The sequence below is a fragment of the Dasypus novemcinctus genome, chromosome 4 (assembly GCF_030445035.2).
Source record: "Dasypus novemcinctus isolate mDasNov1 chromosome 4, mDasNov1.1.hap2, whole genome shotgun sequence".
NCBI classification, from domain to species: domain Eukaryota; kingdom Metazoa; phylum Chordata; class Mammalia; order Cingulata; family Dasypodidae; genus Dasypus; species Dasypus novemcinctus.
The window spans coordinates 110,040,312-110,062,215 of record NC_080676.1 but is presented as its reverse complement, the minus strand read 5'-3'; the positions used below and the strand labels follow the sequence as shown (position 1 = coordinate 110,062,215).

The following is a 21,904-nucleotide window of genomic DNA, read 5'->3' as shown; positions in this document are numbered from 1 at the left end:
AAGGAGGTTGAGTGACTTGCATAAAGTGGTTCATCGAGCTATGGCCCAGCAAAGTTTTGAAATCTGACACCTCTGATGCCAGCATCTTTGTATTTAAACTGCATCATCTCTGCTTCATAAGGGAGCTTAGGTGAGGGCAAGATTTTCCAGCAGCAGCAACATGAAAAGACTTTTAGAAGAAGTGGCATTTAAGCAGGACATTTAGAATGGACCAGGCAAAGTTGGGGCATTCTCATTTTGTAGTAGTCAAGGAATGTCAACAAAAAGTGAGCAACACATAAAAATAATGAATATGTTCTGGGTGAAAAGAAAGAAGGGTTTGGTCCAAAGTGCGAAGGGTTTTGAAGGTAAGCATATGTGTTGACCTTGTACTTAGCAAGAGGGACCTTTTGAAATTTTTAAACTGGGAGCGACATAATCTAAATTGGAAGGATTTAGGGAGATATCAGCCTCACTGTTTACCCAGGCGTGGTTGCAGGTACAAGCATGGAAGGAAATGTCCACCTGCTTTTCTCAAGCAAACAAGTAGCTGCCACCACTACTATAACTAATATATGGTGCTGACCATAGTCAGACATTTACTGTATCTAGTTTTGAGTGTAAAGTGTAGTGCCTTGATTAGTTTTGTTGTCTGTTGGCTATTACCAGTTATTTTCAAGACCATTTGTGTTTCCTGATTCTTTTTCAAGACCAATAAACCATCTAACCTATAGATGCCTAATGAGTATCATTCTCCTTGACAAACCTAATGAAACTGTGAAAGGTATTTAAATATCTTAACCTTAAATAAGAAATATTTGGTGTATATTTGTTTTAGATGACAGAGGAGCCAAAGGTGTTATTGTTAATATCCATCAATGAAACTAAATCTAGAAAATTCTTTTTCATATTTTGCATATGAGAGTAATAATGCAAGGTGTGTGACAGCAGGGTATATGTTTGTAACAAATGGACAGTCTAGTCTGTAAGCAGTTTTGGAAAATTACAAACAGGCAGGTGCAGCCTATCTGCTGGAAACTCAGTACTGCATCATGACCTCTTTATCAAGTGTGCTAAAAGTGCAAACTTCTCTGTAATAATGTGACAGCTATATCTACAGTTCATAAATATTAAATACATAGCACAAGTTGGCTGTGAAGCTAAATAGCTCTAGCTCCCATACACTTTGATAAATGCTGCTTAAGAGCTCCTTAGATGCCTCCTTGGCTCCTGAGGTGTAAAGCAATTTTAAAGGATATATAGTTTAAAAGTGTAACCCCAGAAAGGAAAACCTGGCTAGGAATTAACTGACCAGGCAGTATGTGTGGCGGCTCAGTGGGAGGACATGCTTTTCAAGTTCAGCTCAATCCTTTATCACTTCTTAGATAAGAGAAACATAGTCTATCTCTGGTTCCTAAACTAGATTCAGATGAACACTGGCTCTTCATAAGCACTTAAAGTGGAAAGTCGTAAATCTTCTTGAGTTTTAATCATTGTATGCAAACACTTTTGAAGATATTTATATTATTTCAGAGTATACATGCTTTTAAAAGTTCTAACATCAAGAAAATTTGTTCTGTTATTTGTCCAGATAAAATGGAACTACCTTGGAATATTCATGTAAAAATGATTTTAATTCAATTCCACAAATATTGCATTGAGCTCTTACCATAAATACCTCTGAGCTTGGGGCTGGGCATGTAGAAGTGAGTAGGATATGCATGACTCATTCCTGTTTTTAAGATCTTACAGCCTTGTAGGGAAAATATGTAAAGCAAAAGTCACAGCTAGAAGCTCACAGATTAAAGTCAGCCAAGAGATATGCTGCATTTGATTTCTATAGGGTTTTTTAAACCCTTTAAATATTTGAATCTGTTGTCTTTAACCAGAGCTTTTACCCTTCAGTTAAACTCAGTGTCTCTTTCCCCAACTTCATGTCTTTACTTGTGGCACCTGACAGACACCTAAAGGCATTTGAGTTTGGTACCACTAAATTGTGAACAAAAAATACATACCTCTGATAGTGTACAATATTTATTATTAAACCTAGATTATATGGGACACAGAGAAAGGAATGATAAGTTCTCCCGAGGTATGTAAGGCACATTTTGACAAAGGGGACATTTCTACCAAGGCAGAAGAGCCTTCCAGGCAAAAGCAATATCATGGAGGCATGGAGACACTAAATGGCAGGTCAAGTTTCAGGAACTAAGGAGGCAAAGGAAAAGGAGGAGAACTGCTTATTTCTCACTTTTTGTCAGCCACTAATAGGCACTTTCTCTATGATCCATTGTAAACCAATATAGGTGATATATGTATTATTAACTCCATTTTTCAAATGAGGAAACTGAGTATCTGGGAAGGTAAATAGCTTGCTAGTGAATATGGTAGATTCAGAATTCAAAGTTCTGCCTGACCTCAGGCTTAAGGGTTTTCATTTTTAAACTGGATGGATTATTAGCAGATTGCAAATTTATTCAGCACACATTTTTGGTGTTTTATTATTCCAAGTTCTACTCAATATAAATATAGGTGTAGCCACTGGACATAACCCCCATTTGGATAGAATATAGGCTTTTTAAAAGTCAGAAAACTTCTATTTTCGGTATGAATTTAAGTATAATTTTAGTTAAATAACTTAAACTGCTTGAAATTATTTTAATTTTCCTTGTTGGTGTTATATTTTTAAAGTATTTTGCAAAAAGCATAATTTTATCAAACATATAAACTCTATAAGTTTAAAAATAATTCAGGGAAAGCTGAAATTTTCTTCAAAGCACTAAAGAAATTAATTCATTAAAAAATCTATCCATGAAACTACCCTTTTTACTTCAATACTTTTCCTGTGACCTGTTGAACATCAACAGAAAGAGAAATCTATAAAATTCATATTGCAGTGACCTGAAGGCTAAATAAAAGTAAAAAACAAAAACAGTAATGACTCCATTGTTTTTAATTGTATTTGGTGCTGAAGAATCTGTATTACAGTTAACTATGTAGGTAGCTAAAGTGGAAATAGTAATTTAATCAAAGGAGAATTTGTATTTTTAAGAATTTTAAAAGTAACAAAATTTTGTGATGATGCCTTTAGCTTAGCATCATTTTTTGAAAAAAGTTGTTCATATAGAAAATTATTAGAGTTCCTTTTTCTTATTAGAAATGTCCTGTAGTGCCAGGTTTAAAAAAATAGGTGCTTCAATAAATATTTATGGAATAAATGAATAAGTGAATGAAGGAATGAATGAATGAATAAAATTACGAATGAGTTATTCATGAACTGTTCTCTTTCACAGGGTGAAAATTATTTGCTCCCTTTTATGCATTAGAAAGTTACTATTAGCCTAGGAAGCAGTTAAACAAGTAGAATGCTTTCTTAGGTCCTACCAAGATGTTTGCCTGAGGAGCAATTTGTCGCTTTTCATTTGAACATTCATTTGTTCACTTATTCAGCTTAGATTTATTGAGACCCTACTCTGTGCATCTTCTGATCAAGTTAGAGACCATAGTGGGCTCCCAGCTGGCCTGTGTAATGCATCACAACAAGGCAGTAATGCTTTCTTTACCAAAATAAGCAGGACAAAGCAGCATAGTCATTCCCAGACTGAATGTCATCAGTTAAAGAGACCCTAGATAAAGGTCTCCATGGAGTGAAAAATGCTCTCTTCCAATGCCTTACATGAAAATGCCTCTTCTCGTAGATTACCAGACTTTCTCACTGGTAAGGTAACTTTTACTGAGTGTTCAGCTTCATCCATCATCACAAAAAAACTACAAAGCATTTGCTTGAACAATGAGATTACAGTTTTCTTCTTTCCTCTCTCAGTATTGCAATTGAGTACTTGGTCTTTGTTTACCTAAATATTATATATCACATTACCAATTCTAGCCCTACGGAAATAATTTTTAGTGCATACTCTCTCTGAGAAAGAGCTTCGATGAGCATATGGAACTGCAAAATGAAAGAACACTCACTAAGATACTTTCCAACGTAACGTCACTACTCCTAAGAAATTTAATCAAATTTCCAAATGCAACCATCACATCCAAGGCTGATATTAAATGTTAACTTTCTCAGAGGTTGTAATTTTCAGAAGACAATTCTGAAGCACTGAATAGCTCTTTATTTTTTAATAAATACTTTGTTTCATTCTTTTCATGAAACTGAAATACATATTGTAACATCTAAATTTATATTTTCTATAAATCTGTAATAAACGTGTCTATATACTAAATTGAAACAGTTCTTGACCCACAACTCTTCTCAAAAATGGACCTCAGGGGAAGCAGCTGTGGCTCAATCAGTTGGGCTCCCATCTACATATGGGAGGCCCTGGGTTCATGTCCCAGGGCCTTCTTGTGAAGGCAAGCTGGCCCGTGCACCCAGGAGAGCTGACGGCCCATACACCATGGAGGGCTGACACAGCAAGGTGACACAACAAAGGGAGACAAGCACACAGAGAAAAAATGTGCAGCGAATGGACACAGAGAACAGAAAGCCAAAAAAAAAAAAAAAAGCCACAAGGGGGCAGAATAAATAAGTCTTTTTTAAAAAGTGGGCCTCAATCCCTCTAAGCACCATTATACCATTACCTTGAATGCCAAACCACTTTAACATTTAAATTGCAACAAAATAAAGGAAGTTGAAAGAATAAATGAGCAATAACTGAGGTTATCAAGGATAATGGCAAGAGATTGTTTACATGAAAACAAGGTGAAATGAAATAAGGTTAGCTGCTACTGTAGCCAGTGGTTTTAATTCATTGCTCTGGGCCAGGACATGCCCTGTGTGCAATGGGATGGGGAAGGCTGCTGTATTGGTGGGCTACCTGATGCAGGCTCTGCTGAAGGAAGCACATTAACATTATGAAGAATGGAGCATGGATATCTTCCTTACATCCCAAAGCAGTCTTCCGAAACTGATGGGTCCACAAATGGCAATCTAGTGCTCAGTATTCCCACACTCAGAAGCAACAGGTGATTCAGTAAAGTTTAAAATATTAAATTACCAAAATCGAACATAAGGAAACGTAAGATTCATGTTCTTTTATTAGAGTCCTGAAAGTAAAGCTATTTATACTTTAGGAGGTTAAATTGTAACCTAAAGAGGAACGGAGCCTTTAGAAGTATTAATAAAGGGGAGTTGAAAACTGTGAGTAGGGAAACAGACTTTGGCCCAGTGGTTAGGGCATCCGTCTACCACATGGGAGGTCTGTGGTTCAAACCCCGGGCCTCCTTGACCCGTGTACAGCTGGCCCATGCGCAGTGCTGATGCGCACAAGGAGTGCTGTGCCACGCAGGGGTGTCCCCCGCGTAGGGGAGCCCCACGCGCAAAGAGTGCACCCGTAAGGAGAGCCGCCCAGCGTGAAGGAGGGTGCAGCCTGCCGAGGAATTGCGCCACCCACACTTCCTGTGCCGCTGACAACAACAGAAGCGGACAAAGAAACAAGACGCAGCAAAAAGACACAGAAAACAGACAACCGGGGGAGGGGAGGGGAATTAAATAAAATAAAAATAAATCTTTAAAAAAAAAGAAAAGAAAACTGTGAGTAGACTTTTGCTTTACTTTTTTAAATCCCATCTGATTATAAGAAAAAGAACTTCATATATTTTTTCAAGTGCTACTATTTCTGAGAGAACTACAATTAGCGACTATGCAAGTCAATATGTTATCCTGATTTTGCCTTAACTAGAAGACTAGAATATCTTTTTAATGTTCTTGGAGTATTTTCAGCTAGGAGAATGACATGGACTTAGGAGGAAATCCATTTGTCTGTCTATAGAATGTCTATAGGGTTATTTCATTTCTTTCTCTCCTTTTCACTCTCACCTCCCCTTTTTTCCTTTTTTTGTTTTGGATGCAAAGATGTATGAGCATGTTCAACCATATGCTTTTTGAAATTAAAAACAGGAAACAAAAGTTTTGGCAAAAACTTCTAAAAGCTGTATTTCAGCTCCATATCAAGGATTAAGGAGAGATGTTAAGAGGAGAAACAAAATAGGAAGAACAGATGTCAATGTAAAACAGAAGGGCCCATAGGAGGGAAGACATTAGATGTAAAAGGAATGGAGAGGAACAGTCTGACAGAGAACAACTGAAGAGAGAGAGAGAGAATCTTTGAAGGTTCAAAACTGAGTATTTCTCGGGGAAAACAGCCTGCGGCATAACCTTTGGTTTACCATACTACATTATCTTCACACTTTGAAGTTACTCTTAACAATGGCTGAGAGGTATCATCATTAATCCAAAATACACAGTTGTGGAATGGTTACTGTGTGGTTACTATAGAACTCAATATTGGGTACTGAAGGGTGAAAAAAGGATTGCTTCTCTAAATGCATGCATACTTAGTTTTTGTTGTTGTTATTGTTGTTGTTGCGTCGTTCTTGCTTCATCAGCCCTCTTTGTGTGTGGCACCACTCCTGGGCAGGCTGCACTTTTTTTTCATGTGGGGTGGTTCTCCTTACCAGGCACGCTCCTTGCACGTGAGGCTTCCCTACACAGGGGATACCCCTATGTGGCACGGCACTCCTTGCACACATCAGCACTGCACAGGGGCCAGCTCACCACAGGTCAGGAGGCCCTGGGTTTGAACCCTAGACCTCCCATGTGGTGGGCGGATGCTCTATCAATTGAGTCAAATCCGCTTCCCACGTACTTAGTTCTTCTCTGAATTTTTGGTCACACTCCTGTGAGTAAACATGTTTTAGCCAAAACTCCACTATACCAATATTAATGAATTAATCTATGTCATATATATGTAATACCTAGCTATATTTATTATACTTTATTTCTATTATAAAACATTCACAAAATTTATAATAGAAGAATAAAATGAAAATATGTTGAAATAATGTTTATTTTATATCTTAATGGTACAAATATATCAATTCAGGGTTCTGATTCTAAATTCAGTTTATTTTGATAATTGATTTCAATTAATCACACCATGCAAAGGCACAATGTACACAAAATGCTACATATCGAGGTCTTGGTTTGTTATGGCAATGAAGGCAAACCCATTTTTTAAAACTGATCCCAATGATTTTTTGTGACTTCTTCATTTTTAGAATCTGATTATTTCATTTACTTTTCATAATGTAGTTGATAAAGAATTCACTTTAGGAGTGGACAAGATGGATCTGCCTTATTCTATTTGTAAATTTGAGCCTTCATTATATATGTTCTAATGTAATCCAGGGCTGAGTACCCCTATGTCAGGAGTAACATCATCTTTTACAATCATTGCCTTGGACCAGGGGAAATCAGGGCCTTGCCTCATTGTTCAAATCCCATGAAGTAAAGTATTTATTTCACCTATACTTTGGCATTTTGCTCAATATTTTATTGTTTAAACAAAATTCTCTAATTATACCTCTATGAGTAAAAATATTTGAAACACATTCCTCAGAGATAGTATGAACATGTATTATTTATAAGTAATTTATATTAACTACTATAGTATTATATTATGTATATTTTAAAACAAATACGAACAATAGCAATTACAAAAGTATGTGATAAGGCATGAATAGAAATAAAAACTCTTAATATTTTCTTTCTTCTAATAGATCATTAGTTAAATTTTCAACTCTAAATTGTTTGCATTTAAGTAAATGTATCTACTGTCTACACATAGATCAAAATAAGTATTTACAAAAATTTAACCTAATAAACATCATTTTAAAAAGTCGTATGTCTAAAGTTCATATTTATAGCACTAATATCCTTATTTAAACTTTATTGACATCAAAGTTAGAATTTTGATAATAAACTTCAAAGAAGGTTTTTGTTCTGTTTCAGCAATTTATCTCAATTTCCCACTTAAAGAGGTTTTTTCCCCAAAGTATCAGAATATTAAATAATAATATTTGCTTACATTTATTAAAATTTACTCTTCCGGAATCCTCAAATAATCCTAAGATATTAGTTAAATTGTTATTCTTATTTACAGATCAGGAAATTGAGACATAGAGTGTAAGGTCATGGTTAGTTTATCTTGTTCATGAGTTTTTAGTGATATATATTTTCCATATGTAAAGCTATTTCAGGTAGGTCTCTGCAGAGTCAAATTTAAAATGGGATTTTGTTTCCTAGAGTTTGTGTTAAATGTATTTTATTACATTGTAAACTTTATTAATTATGATTATTTGAAACCTGGTATTCATAAATATTCTATAGACTACCCCACTTTCAGATAATCTTGGTTATCAGAATCCCCCATTAAGTATGCAAGCCAGAGATGAGAATGCAGATATGTTACTTGCACTTTTTCATATTGTGGATTCCTTGTGACCTATTAATTAGCAACCACTTCTTAGGATTTATTACTCTCATACAGTGTTTCTCAGTGGGCACTACTAGAACTTTGAGAGAATTCTCCTTTGTGTGGAGAATACTCCATTTATTGTAACATCCTCAGCATTCATGGTCATGCTCACTAAATACCAGTAGTGTCCCTTCCCAGTCATAATTCCCAGTGCTCCTTGCATCCAGTGGTTTATGTTAGTTCATCCTGCAGAAGTAGTTAATAATGTCCCTCCTCCATCTGATATCCACAGTGTTTGAAATAATGTTAGAGTAGGGTTGCCAGGTATGGCAAATAAAAATGTAGAAGTCCCAGTTATCTGGCCTATTTTAAACACAATATGATGTTAATGTCACATCCTGGCCTTCCTTTGACCTACTAATTCAAGATTACTAACAAACCAGAAAGCCAAGTATTTGAGTTTTAGAAAAGCATATGTGAAGTTTCACATCTTACATTTTTTTCATTTTAAAAAATTTTATTGATATATATCATTAGTACATACTTATATAAACAGTAAGTGTATAATAAAAGTTGTGAACTGATAAAACATGCATTAATATACAGAGCACCAATATATCACCCATCACCAACAACTTGCATTATTGTGAAACATTTGTTTCAAATGATGTTAGAGCTTCATCAGACTATTACTACTAATTATAGACCATAGCGTACATTTGGCATATTTTCCCCAAACCCAGCCTATTATTAACACCCCATATCAACATTATATATTTGTTATTAGTTCCTTAGAGAATGTTCTCATATTTGTTCTGTTAACCATAATCCATCATCTACTACAGTATTCACTGTGTTATAAAGTTCCATGCCTGCACAATCCAATAAAAGTGTAATTTCAGTGGCTCTCATTTTCATCACAGAGTTGTGCTGTCATCCCTCAGTCAATTTTAGAATGTCTTCATACTCCAAGAGCAAAAATCCCATACCACCTTATACTGCCTATTGTTGGCCCTAAGAATTGATGTAGTGTCTTCTTTGCCATTACTGAAAAAATATTACATTATTTCTGTTAACTATCATCCATAAGTTATATTAGTTGCAATTTTCCGTGTATCATTATAGTCTTAACACTTAGTAGTAGAAGAATATCGTGGGTAATAGTATAAGAATGTTCTTCTATCACATCTTATATTTTGAACTTGCAATGGCTAGAGGAAAACTTTCATCATGTGTAAAATCTAATTTATATTAACAAATCCTTAGCCTACTGAGTTTAACTTTTAAAAGTACTAATGAAATTAACATTTCTCCTGCTAGATTTTAGAAATTGTTTATTCTTCAGTCACAATATAATTTATTAATAAATTTCACAATTACTTAAAGAAAAAGAGAGAGAGCAAACTGTCAATAGGGCACACCAGACTAAAATTATTTCACATCAAATCCTAAAATGTCAATCATAAAATGTTCATGAACTTAATTTTTTGTATATTAAAAGATAGGGTATTGGTGGTAGATTGGCCCAGTGGTTAGGGCGTCCATCTACCAACTAGGAGGTCCACGGTTCAAATCCCGGGGCCTCCTTGACTTGTGTGGAGCTGGCCCATGGGCAGTGCTGATGCACCCAAGGAGTGCTCTGCCATGCAGGGGTGTCCCCGCATAGAGGACCTCCACGCACAAGGAGTGCACCCCATAAGGAGAGCCGCCTAGCGCGAAAGCAAGTGCAGCCTGCCCAGGAATGGTGCTGCACACATGGAGAGCTGACACAACCAGATGATGCAACAAAAAGAAACACAGATTCCCGTGCCGCTGACAACAACAGAAGTGGACAAAAAAGATGCAGCAAATAGACACAGAGAACAGACAACTGGGGTGGGAAGGGAAGGGGAGAGAAATAAATAAATAAATAAATCTTTAAATAAAAAAAACAAAAACATGTTCAGTGTTTAAAAAAAAGGGAATTATAATGAAGAACTGAAATTTCTCTTGATTGAATTGTGAAAATGCAGAGCTGTAGTGTTTCCTACAAACTTTTTTGACATGGCTTACCCTAACAAGTAAAATGATAAAGTGTTATTATTAATTTATATCTTAACTGCATATATATTCATACACCAGTTTTTCTGTTTATTTTTCCAGATTAAAAAAAATGACAGCTCCTTAAGGAAGAGATGCTATAATAAACTAAATCCCTTTTTACTCATGGTAAAATAAAACAAAACATAAAACCACGGCAAGTGATGCAGTAAATTTAGAAAATAAAAGCTATCATACTACTAAATATGACAAAAACAGTAATCAACGTAATTATGACCATAATATAATATTTTCATTTATTTTTTTTCAAGGAGTTAAAATAGGCATCTTTTCTAAGGTGGCAGTTTTGAATGACAATGGCAAAAATAGGAAAATCTTCAATAAAAATCTCTCATGGTATAGCTTATTAAGATTATGTAGAGCTACTGTTCCACATGCTTTTGTTTTTCTTCAAATTTCTTTAAGATAATTTCATTCATATCCTTGCTTTCTTTCCTGTACATGACTGTTATTCTTTTTTCTTTATGATCTAGTATTCTTGAACCAGATTTCTCATTTCATGAATTCAATAAATCCATAATCAGCTAAAATGTTATTATTTTAGGTTTTTTTACTATGTATAATAAAATCTGGGCTTTTTTTGGTAATTATTTCCCCATTATAGCAACACCATTTCTTTTTGTAACTTTAAATATGAATGCCATATGAATATATGTTATAGTTACCTCCAGCTAATATTCATTAAAGCACCTTGGTTATGAGCATCTTTCTCAGACAGTGATGAAACATTGTGGTAAATGCTTGTGTGGGAAACATTGCACACAGGTGCATATTAACTTTTTTGTTCCATAATAAATATTCCATGCAGTAACAAAGGAAAAATTAGTTCACTGCTCATTGAAAATTACTTTCTAGTCTACCACTTGGCACTTGCCACCCAACTTAATGTTTAAGGTACCCCACCTCTGCCTGGCAAGTCTATTTTACTAATGCCCTTTAAAATCAACTACAACGCAGGACAGTTTAATCCACAGAATATAATTTTCCTTCTATGCCTTCTTTAATACCATGCACAATGTATGGGCCTCCCCAATGAAACACATATTGTAACTTTGCTCTTTCATAAAAACACCTCCAAATATAAAAGAAATGTTTTGATAACAATTTTCTCGATCAAAACAAGATATATAGAGTATAGCATACCAGATCCCTTTAATCCTAGCCGAAGTTCAAAGAAGTCAAATTTTAACTGCTTTTAGGTAGAAAACTTTTTGTCAAGGACCAAAGTGAAGTATCTTCACAAACAAACACAGGCCTTCCTAAATCTGAATGTGGGAGGAGGGCCTCAACATGTGAGAACTGCTGGGCCTGAGGGAAGTCCCAGAAGTCCCCCAGTGAGCTGCATTCCTTAAAAACATCAGTGTAACTTGCTTTTAGAGAATATTATTGTAATTTTAAATTAGATATATCTGTTATCAGTGCTGACCATGCACTGATGTTGTTTGCATTTTAAATTTCCTTCTGTGTGATTTTAGTGTCTTTCAGATCATTGAGACACCAAATTGTAATGTTACTATGTCACAGTGCAAGGTTTCCAACTCATTTTCAAAGGATAGCAATCCCTCAAATAGGAACTGGCTCATTATTTTTTGATTCCATAGTGGAAAGATTTTGTCCTGGAAGTCTGCCAGCTGTTGGACATCATTTCCCTTTTCCAGTTTGCTCATCTATAAAATAAGGAGTTTTGACTAGATGATCCCTAAAGTCCTTTAATCTATATTCTTTTATTCTATGATTCATTATATAATTTTACTGATAAATTTCCAAAGGTAATTTACATTTTTTTCATTTCACAGTAGCTTTTTTAAAAATGAAAAAAGCATGTGGTTCTACCTTTGCAAACTCTAATGTATTGGTCCTCATAAAAAAGAGTTACAAATTAAGAATTGTGTGCATTGATTTTCTTATCACTACTTCAAAACACATGTAATTTCTATAATGTGTAAAAGTTTGTCTTATTTGATAGACCTATACAGTAAAGCACTGCTCCTTTTGGTTCATAGCAGATCCAAGATCCTATCCTGGCTATTTTCTGCTTATAGATATGAATTCTCTAATAGACAACATTAATGACTTCTACTTATATCCACTCTGTTATTCCACAGCAGGACTTAATGTTCTAAGTGTAGGTTTAAAAATTTTATCTTAGATTTCTACTGCTCTAATTGACACTATTTAAGAGTAGCTTTCTTTTAAAGAAAGTTTGGTTTTATATATTTAAAGACTTTCCATTCCTTTTAATTTTATAGTTTCCTTGTGAGGTACATTTTGTTGATTTTAGGTTTTATTCTAATTAAATGATCAACAACTTTTCCACATATACAAAAATTGATTAATGTCAATTTTTATCTCTTAAAAGGATCTTTCCCGGCCATTGGGGTGGAGGCGTTCTGCCCCAGCTTCCTGAGGGCGGGGTTTTTAAATAGCATCCAGGCCCCGCATCCAGTGCCAGCGGGAGGATCTTTGCCCCCCAGGATTCCTGCTGGTAGGTATTCCAGGTGAAGTTTTCTACAGAAATAGGACTATTCTCACAGTTGATAGTCCCATACTGCAAAACCGAATGTTATAGAAATATATGGTTGAAAGGACAAATGACCTTTTTTTTAAAATGCCTCAATCACCTTTATGATGTCTAATGCTGTGGCAATAGCATAAGGGAAGGAGGAAGAAAGATCTGTAACCTGATCACCCAATTAGCAAAAATATATATATATATATATTTAAGAACTAGAGACTGTAACTAAGTATAAAACAAGAATAGATTTGAGCACTTAGCGACTTAGAACTGGCCAGAAAAGAGAAATAAAATTATTAAGTGTTGTTCGCAGAAAGTAATTTCATATCTGGGTGAGTCTATAGAGATTTAATTAAAGTTCCATTTCACTAAATAAAATTGATTTGAAGAAAAACAAAAAGCAGCAAAACTAGCAGAATTTTTTTTTTATTAGAGAAGTTGTAGATTTGTAGAAAAACCATGCAGATAATACAGAATTCCCATATACCTTCTCCCCATTAGCACCTTGCATTAGTGTGGTATTGACGACTCCAGTCCCAGGAACCGGTTTATCAATGCAAACTCTATGAACTTTAAGTATTCAGGGAAAATGCAAACCAAATGTGCTAAAAACTTATCTAGAATGTATGAAGTCCATGCTAAAAGCTTACCTAGGATGTTGAAGATATATATGTTAACTCAAACCTATTGAGCACTGAAACAAAGAATGATTTAGCCCTTCCTCTGTATAAAAGGAACTCAAAATTCTTGTTCAGGACTCGGCTTTGCAACAGAAAGCTCCCGAGTCGGGCCAGCCGTCAATAAATCATTTTTCCTTCTCAAAATGATTTCTGAGTCCTGGCCTTTCTATATGCAAATAATTGAACCTCTCTCAACTTCTACAACAGTATATTTGCTACAATTGATGAAATAATATAATTGTACTACTAAGGATAATTTTACTATAGTTCAGGGTTTATATTGAGGGTCTCTATTTATACTATATAACAGAACTTTTTAAGAAAAGAAATTAATGCACAATTATCCCTGAAAATACCAATCAGATTATATCATTCAGGGTACTCCAGAGATACAGACTCAAGAGCATATAAATATTAAGAGATTTATTTTAAGGAATTGGATCACACAGTTGGGGGACACTGGGGCTGCCAAACTTGAAATCCAAGGGGAGGATTTCCAAGCTGGAAGCTCAGAGGAAAATTGATGCCATGGTCTTGAGGCAGAATTTCTTCTCCCACAAGAAACCTGTTTTTTGCTCTTTAGGTCATCGACTAATTGCATTAGACCTACTCACATTGTGAGGGCAATCTCCTTTACTTAAAGTCAACTGATTGTACATGCTAGTCACATTGACAAAATACCTTAACAGTACATTTAGGCTAGTGTTTGATTTAACTGGGTACTAGCCTGTCCAATTTGACATGTAAAATTAATCATCGCCCTGAGAAAAGCTAAGTTTTATCTATCAGAGAAACAAAATATAGGATCTTATAATTTTAAAATGCAATTTCAAAGTCTAGTAAATCACTTTGTAGGTTATCCATGGTATTATTTTAATCACAGATTGTTTCTTTCCCTGTCATTTACTAAAATATCTAGCTGCCTTCTTCTACTGTACCTGAAGTTCCAAACCCACTTTATATTTTATATTCATCTGAACAAAACAAAATTAGAAAATTGATTCCTAGAGAGAAGGAAAGAATGGGGAGTACTATAATCCTTTGCAAAACACAACATACTTAATCACTGGCTTATCTATTATTTCATATTAGCTTTGCCAAGGCACTCCGCGTTGGTGTAGATAGTCCAAGAAACAGTGTGTTTTTTATAAAAATTAATAATAATTCTATAAGTTATGGTAATGACATCAATGCACTCAGGAAAACTAGCCCAGCCACCAATTTAATGGGAGGATTTGAAATTCCAAACATCCTAAAAAAGACTAGGGAATTAAATAAAAACAAAAACGAATCTTGCTTTTCTTAGCAAAATTATAGTAACAAAGCTTAAGATTATTACCCTTGTTTACTTAATTAAAACAAACAAAAAACACCAAACAATAAACATGCCCTAATATCATTTGTTTTTTCATTGATTAATTTTTTTAAGTTGGCTTGGTAGCCAGCAATACTACTGAGAGAATAAAGGCCAAAATTACGTGGACTAAAAGATTAACATTTTAACTCCAGTGGGTGTCATGCCATCTTATTTCTTCCTAGAAACAGAGCTGGTATAAATTGTTTAGGAATTTTATTGTTATTATTACAAGGCACTGAAAAGAAAAAGTTATATAAACCAAACAGCCAGGGTTAACTGCAAATACAGAAATTTGGCTTTCATATATATAATTAATATCTCAGTGATTGAAATTGAGAAGATGAACAGATGATTTGTTGTTTAATGACTTAAGATTTAACACTTAATAACAAATCTTAGTAGATTTCAGTATGTTTGGCAGAAATGACACTGTGAGGTTTAGTAGTGACTTGAATTATTCAACACCACCGGTAAAAAATAAACCTTTTCGTATACCACTGAGAATGATAGAAGCAAGATGATTTTTCTACAATACAAACACAGAAACAACTTTCCAGAGAGAGATTAAAAGACTACTCTAGCACTCTATTCTTTTAGGCTTTAAGCCAAATTTGCCTCCAGCTTTCATAGGAAAAATTCAGTTCAGTTTTCATGACTTACATACAAATCAGGTGTAACAAAATTGCCTCATAAAATATGTATAGGGCTAAACTTTTCTCTGTTCCCTCAAACTGAAAAGAACTCAACTCCCTTTTCCTGGATTATATCACTTTGATAAGTGATACCTGCCCACTTTCTCTAGTACTTTTTAGTTATGACTTCTACCAGTTCAAACGTTATTTTTATCCACTCCCATTCAACTATGGCTTATTTCCCAAGAATTTCCTTTATAATTTTGTGTAAAGAAGAATGAAGAAGTAATCATGTGAAGGTTTCATTGTTTCATATTTGAAAAAAACAAATAAACAAAAATTCTAATAGCTAAACTGATTACTTCAGGTTTTGGTTATCAATTTGAGAGCAAGGAGCAGTTCTTCTCCTGGCCTATCCCATTATACTTTATACAGTTAGTTGAAGGTTGATGCTCATGGAGCAACAATTAATTTCCTTTCTACCAACCATTTATATATAAATCACAGTACTTTCAGGGTCCCATAAGACATTTGCTGTGTCATTCAAGGAATTACAAAACTTGTTCTATTGATGGTGATGATGTAGTTCCCAGTTACCTTAATCAAATTCAAATGAGGTATGTGACTGTACTGTGTAAAATATTTTTTATTTGCATTCACATCACACTATGCTACCAAGAGCAATATTTTACAGTACTTATTTTTATACTAACTGCAATAAGAAGACAATCGTTTGAATCATGAGACCCAGAAAGCTGACAAGACTGACACCAGTATTTATGTAAACAGCTCTCAGTTGTTTATAATTTTCTGTTTTCTAAAAAGATCACAGTAAAAAGGTTATTATTTTTGGTCTCAGATAGACAAAAACTCCAAGAAGTAATTTCTGCAAGATGAATAACAAGTATATTTAATGTAATTCATTTCATATAGTAATCACTCAGTAAAGTATTAAATCAGAGGAGAGAAGCGAGGGGAGAGTAAAGAAGATAAGGAAAGAAAAGAGATTCTCTTTTAAATATGTTACCAAGCACAATTTCTGAAATGATAATAAAACATGTTCTCTTTGCTCTTAGTTATTTGTTTTATTTAATTCTGTAGTCAAGTCGTTTTTGAAAATGGGATAGAACATATTCCAGAGTATTAATTATTGATAGAACCAGAGACTGGTGGCTTACCTATAACAGACATCAACTCTACCCAAATCCATTATATTTTTGAAAATTTCATAAGCTTACCATATATAAACAAAAGCAGAATTGAGAGTAATGAAAACAGTGAGAGAAAATGATGTAGTAAATATGAAAGTTTTGTTGATTCAGTCTTCTCTGTCGCTTCACCACAATAACTGACATCACATGGCAGCTTAAATTTACGTAAGAAAAGCATATTGGAAAATATCTTAAAAACTAGACATTTATAAATTGTAAAGGCATTTTCATTACAAAATAATCAGCAAATAATATCTTAGAGTTGAGTATGACTAGATCAACAAATGCTTAGCTTAAAAACTTATGTCAGTTGTGGGAGCTTTGATATTTTTATTAATGAAGTAAATAATACATTGTATATAGAGAGAGAAGATTCTATCCTAAACTCAAATGTAAGCCTTAAAGTGACAAATTTTTCAATTATAAGTCAAATATGTGAAAGAGAATATAGAATAAATGTGGGAGTTAGAAACAGATGGGTTTGGCGGGGGTGGGGGCAGGGGGAGTCAATGTTGGTAATGTGTTCTCTTGATTAAGGGCATGTTTCCAGAGTCAAACCATCCATGTTCAAATCCCAGTCAAGCCGCTGTATGCACCGAACAAGTTATATAATATCTCTGCTCCTCAACTTTAAAATAAGGATACTTACGGTACTTACCAAAAAGTAGCATTGAGGGTAAAATGAGATAATAACTGCAAAGGATTTAGGACAAGACCTGGCAGATATTATGTTTAGGGGCTGTGCTGAACCACCATCTTGTCTGACCTGCCTGTGCTTTAAATATAATATTAATACAATAAGTAGAACAGCTCTTCTGACATATTTACCTGTGCTTCTCTTAATTGTTTAAGTTGTGTTAGGTTCAACAGAAATGAGAAAGATGGGGTAACTGTCTTTACTTTCTTGTTTTGGCAACCACTTAAACTCCATCTCTGCTTACTCTGAACATGGACCCAGGGGAAATATGGACACAGATGGACACTAGTTAAAAACCCAATTTGCTCTGCTTTGGGTGATGAAAAAAAATTAATAATAGAAAGTGGAGATGATACCATAACATTGTAAAAGTAATTAATACCACCAAATTGTCCACTTAAAAATGGTTAAAATTACAAATGTGTTGTCTTGTATGTATGTAACCACAATTTTTAAAAAATTTTAAAGCAGACTTGCAATTAGTAAGTATATAATTAGTAATAATGTTTAATATTATTTATTTCTTTTTCCTTAGAAAGAGCTTTGGGATGAGCCTTCTATTCAAGTAGCCAAACGTTTCCTAGTCATACTACTGTACTCTGACATGCTAGGGAATGAATTTATAATCCAGTTTTTTTAATTGTCTTTTTTTTAAAGATACATACATCACACAAAATGTTACATTAAAAAATATCAGACATTCCCATATACCCTACTCCATGCACCCCTCACTCCTCCCACATCAACAACCTCTTTCATCAGTGTGGCACATTCATTGCATTTGATGAATACATTTTATTTTTGTTGCTGTTGTCATTGTTTTTGTTTTTGTAATAAACTTTATTTTAGAAGCTTTAAATTTACAGAAAAATTACTACAAAAGTCTAGGGAATTCCAATATAACCTCCACATGCACCCGCACACATAGTTTCCCCTTTTACCATCTTGCATGAATGTGGTTCAATTGATGAACCAATATTGAAGCATGGCTACTAACTAACAACTATGTTTTTCGAAATAACACATACTGTTGTCTATTTTCTCATGAGAGCACTGCTACACCACATGGATTATAGTTTACCTTATAATTTACACTCTCCCCCAGTCCATTCAGTGGGTTAGGGCAGATATATAATGTCCTGCATCTGTCCCTGCAACATCACTCAGGACAACTCCAAGTCCTGAAAATGCCCCCACATCACATCTCTTCTTCCCTCTCCCTGCCCTTAGCAACTCCCTTGGCCACTGTCTCCACATCAATGATACAGTTTCATCCATTGCTACAGGCACAATAATTCTATAGTAGAATACCAGTAATTCCACTCTAATCCATATTTAATTCCTCCATCCTGAGGACCCTGGGATGGTGATGTCTACTCCACTCTGAATCGAGAGGACTTAGAACCCACATGGCTGATGGATGGAATTCTCCTGCTTGCAATTGTAGACTCTCTTGGTTCCCTGGTGTGGTGATTGACCATCCTCACCTCCAGTTTTCTACAAAACAATATCCAACTATACCCTCTCTATAGCAAAGTACTTATAGTCCTGGGACAATATTAAAATGTCTTCATAGTCCATTATCAATGATTATCAGTATTTTCCTTTCCATATTTCATGTGAAATCCTACCTGATATGGAAACAGGACAGATATTCTATGCACTATTATCCAGTCAAAATTTTATTTTCATTTAGAAGGCATATGGTTTAGATGTATATATATATACATCAGGTATGATATATAAGGTTGAAATCCCAGAAAATCTAGGATCCAGTGAGTATAATATTATCAAGTTTTGATGCATAGGGAGGACTGAAGAAAAACAATAATGCAAATTTATAAAAGTAGGTGGCAGATTTTGAAAGAATATACAATGAGCTAGGGAAATTGTATTGAACTCAATATGATTTCTAGGTGGAAATCAAAAGTGGAAAAGTATATCCTTTTACTTACAATCAAACTTCAGTTTTCAGAAAAATCAAAATAGATCATTTCATGTTTTCAGATATTCTAAAAAAGTCAGCAGCTTTGTTTTACATCCACAGTATGACATTTCAAAATCAATCACTTATGACAAAACAATTTCTTCTGAATATAGTTATTTCAGTGATGATTATTTGTTGTATACTTTTCTGTAGTGTAACAATTTGTTCTATTTTTATCCTTAAAAAATATTGTTATAATAAATATACAAAATATAGCCACCTTTTAAGTAAGAGATCTGCAGGGGAAAAAAATCTCTTCTTTAAATGAAGGGTGCATGTTTTTAAACATGTCTGCATTTGAGAATGTTACCACTTACTGGCATGAGGAATTTGAGTATTTGTGTGTCCCTATACTTAAACCAAAAGCTAATTATAAAGTGAGTAGAAAAACTGGATTAAATATGCAAAGTCAAAAACATAAATGATTAAAAATCCCAACTATGGTTTTAAAAAAATTCCTCCTCTGGATTCCTAATTCCTAGTTTCTTTATTTCTTGCTATTTACATGATTTCGAGCCCTGAAAGGCCATACTCAATACTCAGCTGCATAACTCCCTGGTGAGCTCTCCTCCTCTAAAGTTTGTGCAGCTGCAGCCTTCAGAAGGATCAGCCTGCAGAACTGCATTTATTGAAAGACAAGGATGGGGACTCTGAGGCATACCTGGGCAGAAAACCAAGATTATTACTATTTCAGGACTGGGGAGAGGTGTGGAAAAGAGTAGGTCCCTGAGAAAATGACAAACAGAACCCACCTAGCCAAGGGAAGCATGGCAGTGACTGCATTTAGGCATTCTACCAAAATCAGCCCTGGGCCAGTATAATCTTTTAAAGTAATTGCAAACACTATTAGTGCTGGGTTAGAGAATTATTTTAAAACACTGCTTTAGGATATATTGTTAGCTTCTAAACTAGCACAAGAGGAGATAACCAGATCACTGCAAGTTTGTATTCAATCTGCTTAATGATATTGGGTTTCAAGGAGCATGTACATCATCTTTTTAGATCCTTGGTATGTTTGAGAAGAAATACACAAAAGGTTGGGGAACTATGTAAAACTTAAGGAACATGTCATTTGGATTAAGAAACTTCAGAATGGAAACACAGAATTGAAGGTATATTTCAAACCTTCAAATACCATTCAATTTATGAAAACTTTACAGAAGGGTTTACAAGTTTAAGAACTCCTTGGACAGATGATCCTGATGTTTTGGTATGGGTCATGGATTAAGTTTCCTTATGGATTTCATTTTTCTCTTGACGAAAAATAGGTTTCCTGGTTGTCTAAAAGACCAGGTGAAAAATATTAACCCCCTCTTCCTTTGAAAATCAAATGAAGGCTATAGACTTTCTCCCAAGAAAGTGAACATATGCTCATGTATATAAATGTTTGCATACAATTTCAGGAGGCCTTTGGATCCCTAGAAGTCCATAAAAGTAGGACCCCAGGGTCTTAAGAACTCAGATTTCTATATATAAAGCCAACGCTTTATTGGCATGAGTGTGCACTATCATTTTTATGTAAGACTGGCAGTACTTTAAAAAAAAATAAAAAGAGCTGCAGGATGCATTTGATATCAAGCTTCTGAACATTTACAAAGAAAAATTCAATTTTTTCCTGCCAAAAAGACATGAAAAATCTTAAAAGAACCTTTGCGTAAGTAATCTCCAGATTTTTACTAGTTCTTTTTCATATCTCTATTTTCAGATTCTTTAAATAGTTTTAGACTTTGACATTAGCTATGCCTTCTTATTAGCATAAATGCTTCTTTTATCTAATATCATTTGAATAAGTCTGGATATTTAAAATATGCGCTTCATATTCTATGGATGTTTAAATTCTTAATCGAGAGCATATCTATTTAATACCTTATAGAGATTTTCATGGTTTATTGTTACAAAATGTGTCATTTGTTTGAAACTATCCACACTTTCAAAAAAGTCATCCAAGAATCATTTTCTTCTCACAAAGAACATTTCTGAAAACTAGGCACAACTTTGCTAAATTTGCTGAATCTCCACGTGAATCTGAGTTTTATCTTATATGGTTTGGGGTTGTTTTGTTGGTGTGTTTTAACCCTAATTGGAAGCATGAAAAGAACCACAAGGCAGCATGTGTGCCCTCATGGGCCACTGGACCATTTAAGAATATAAATCAAGAGGATAGACCAGCCTTGTTTGTTATAAAACATGTCTCTTCAGTCATTCCTTTGCCTTGTAGGATAAATCACAATAGAAGTTGCCCTGTGGCACAATGTTGGTTTTTCATAGTTCTATGCACAAATGTAAGAGAAAATATATTAGCAAAATTTAATATATATATATATTTAAAACATAAACATCTTGTAAGAGTTGCAGAAAAGACTCAGAAACAAGCAGTAATTTGCCTAGGAAAGAAAACACAAGGTAGTTGTTTTATTAGATACCACATGTGATTTATTTTTTTAACATATTTTTTATTTGTTTAAAAAGATACTTAGAT

At 34.3% G+C, this 21,904-nt stretch overlaps 1 protein-coding gene across 16 annotated transcripts in view; it reads left to right on the top strand.

Moving 5' to 3' along the window:
* The window catches only part of EPHA6 (EPH receptor A6), a 975,172-nt gene that overhangs the window by 769,104 nt on the left and 184,164 nt on the right, over window positions 1-21,904 (top strand). For 13 of the 16 annotated variants that reach the window (XM_058296023.2, XM_058296022.2, XM_058296021.2 and 10 more), the window contains one exon: window positions 12,706-12,831. The exons of the other annotated variants lie outside the window; for them this stretch is intronic. In XM_058296023.2, the coding sequence (XP_058152006.1) occupies window positions 12,706-12,831 (126 nt within the window). The remainder of the gene's footprint in view (window positions 1-12,705; window positions 12,832-21,904) is intronic. 16 annotated transcript variants of the gene reach the window in all.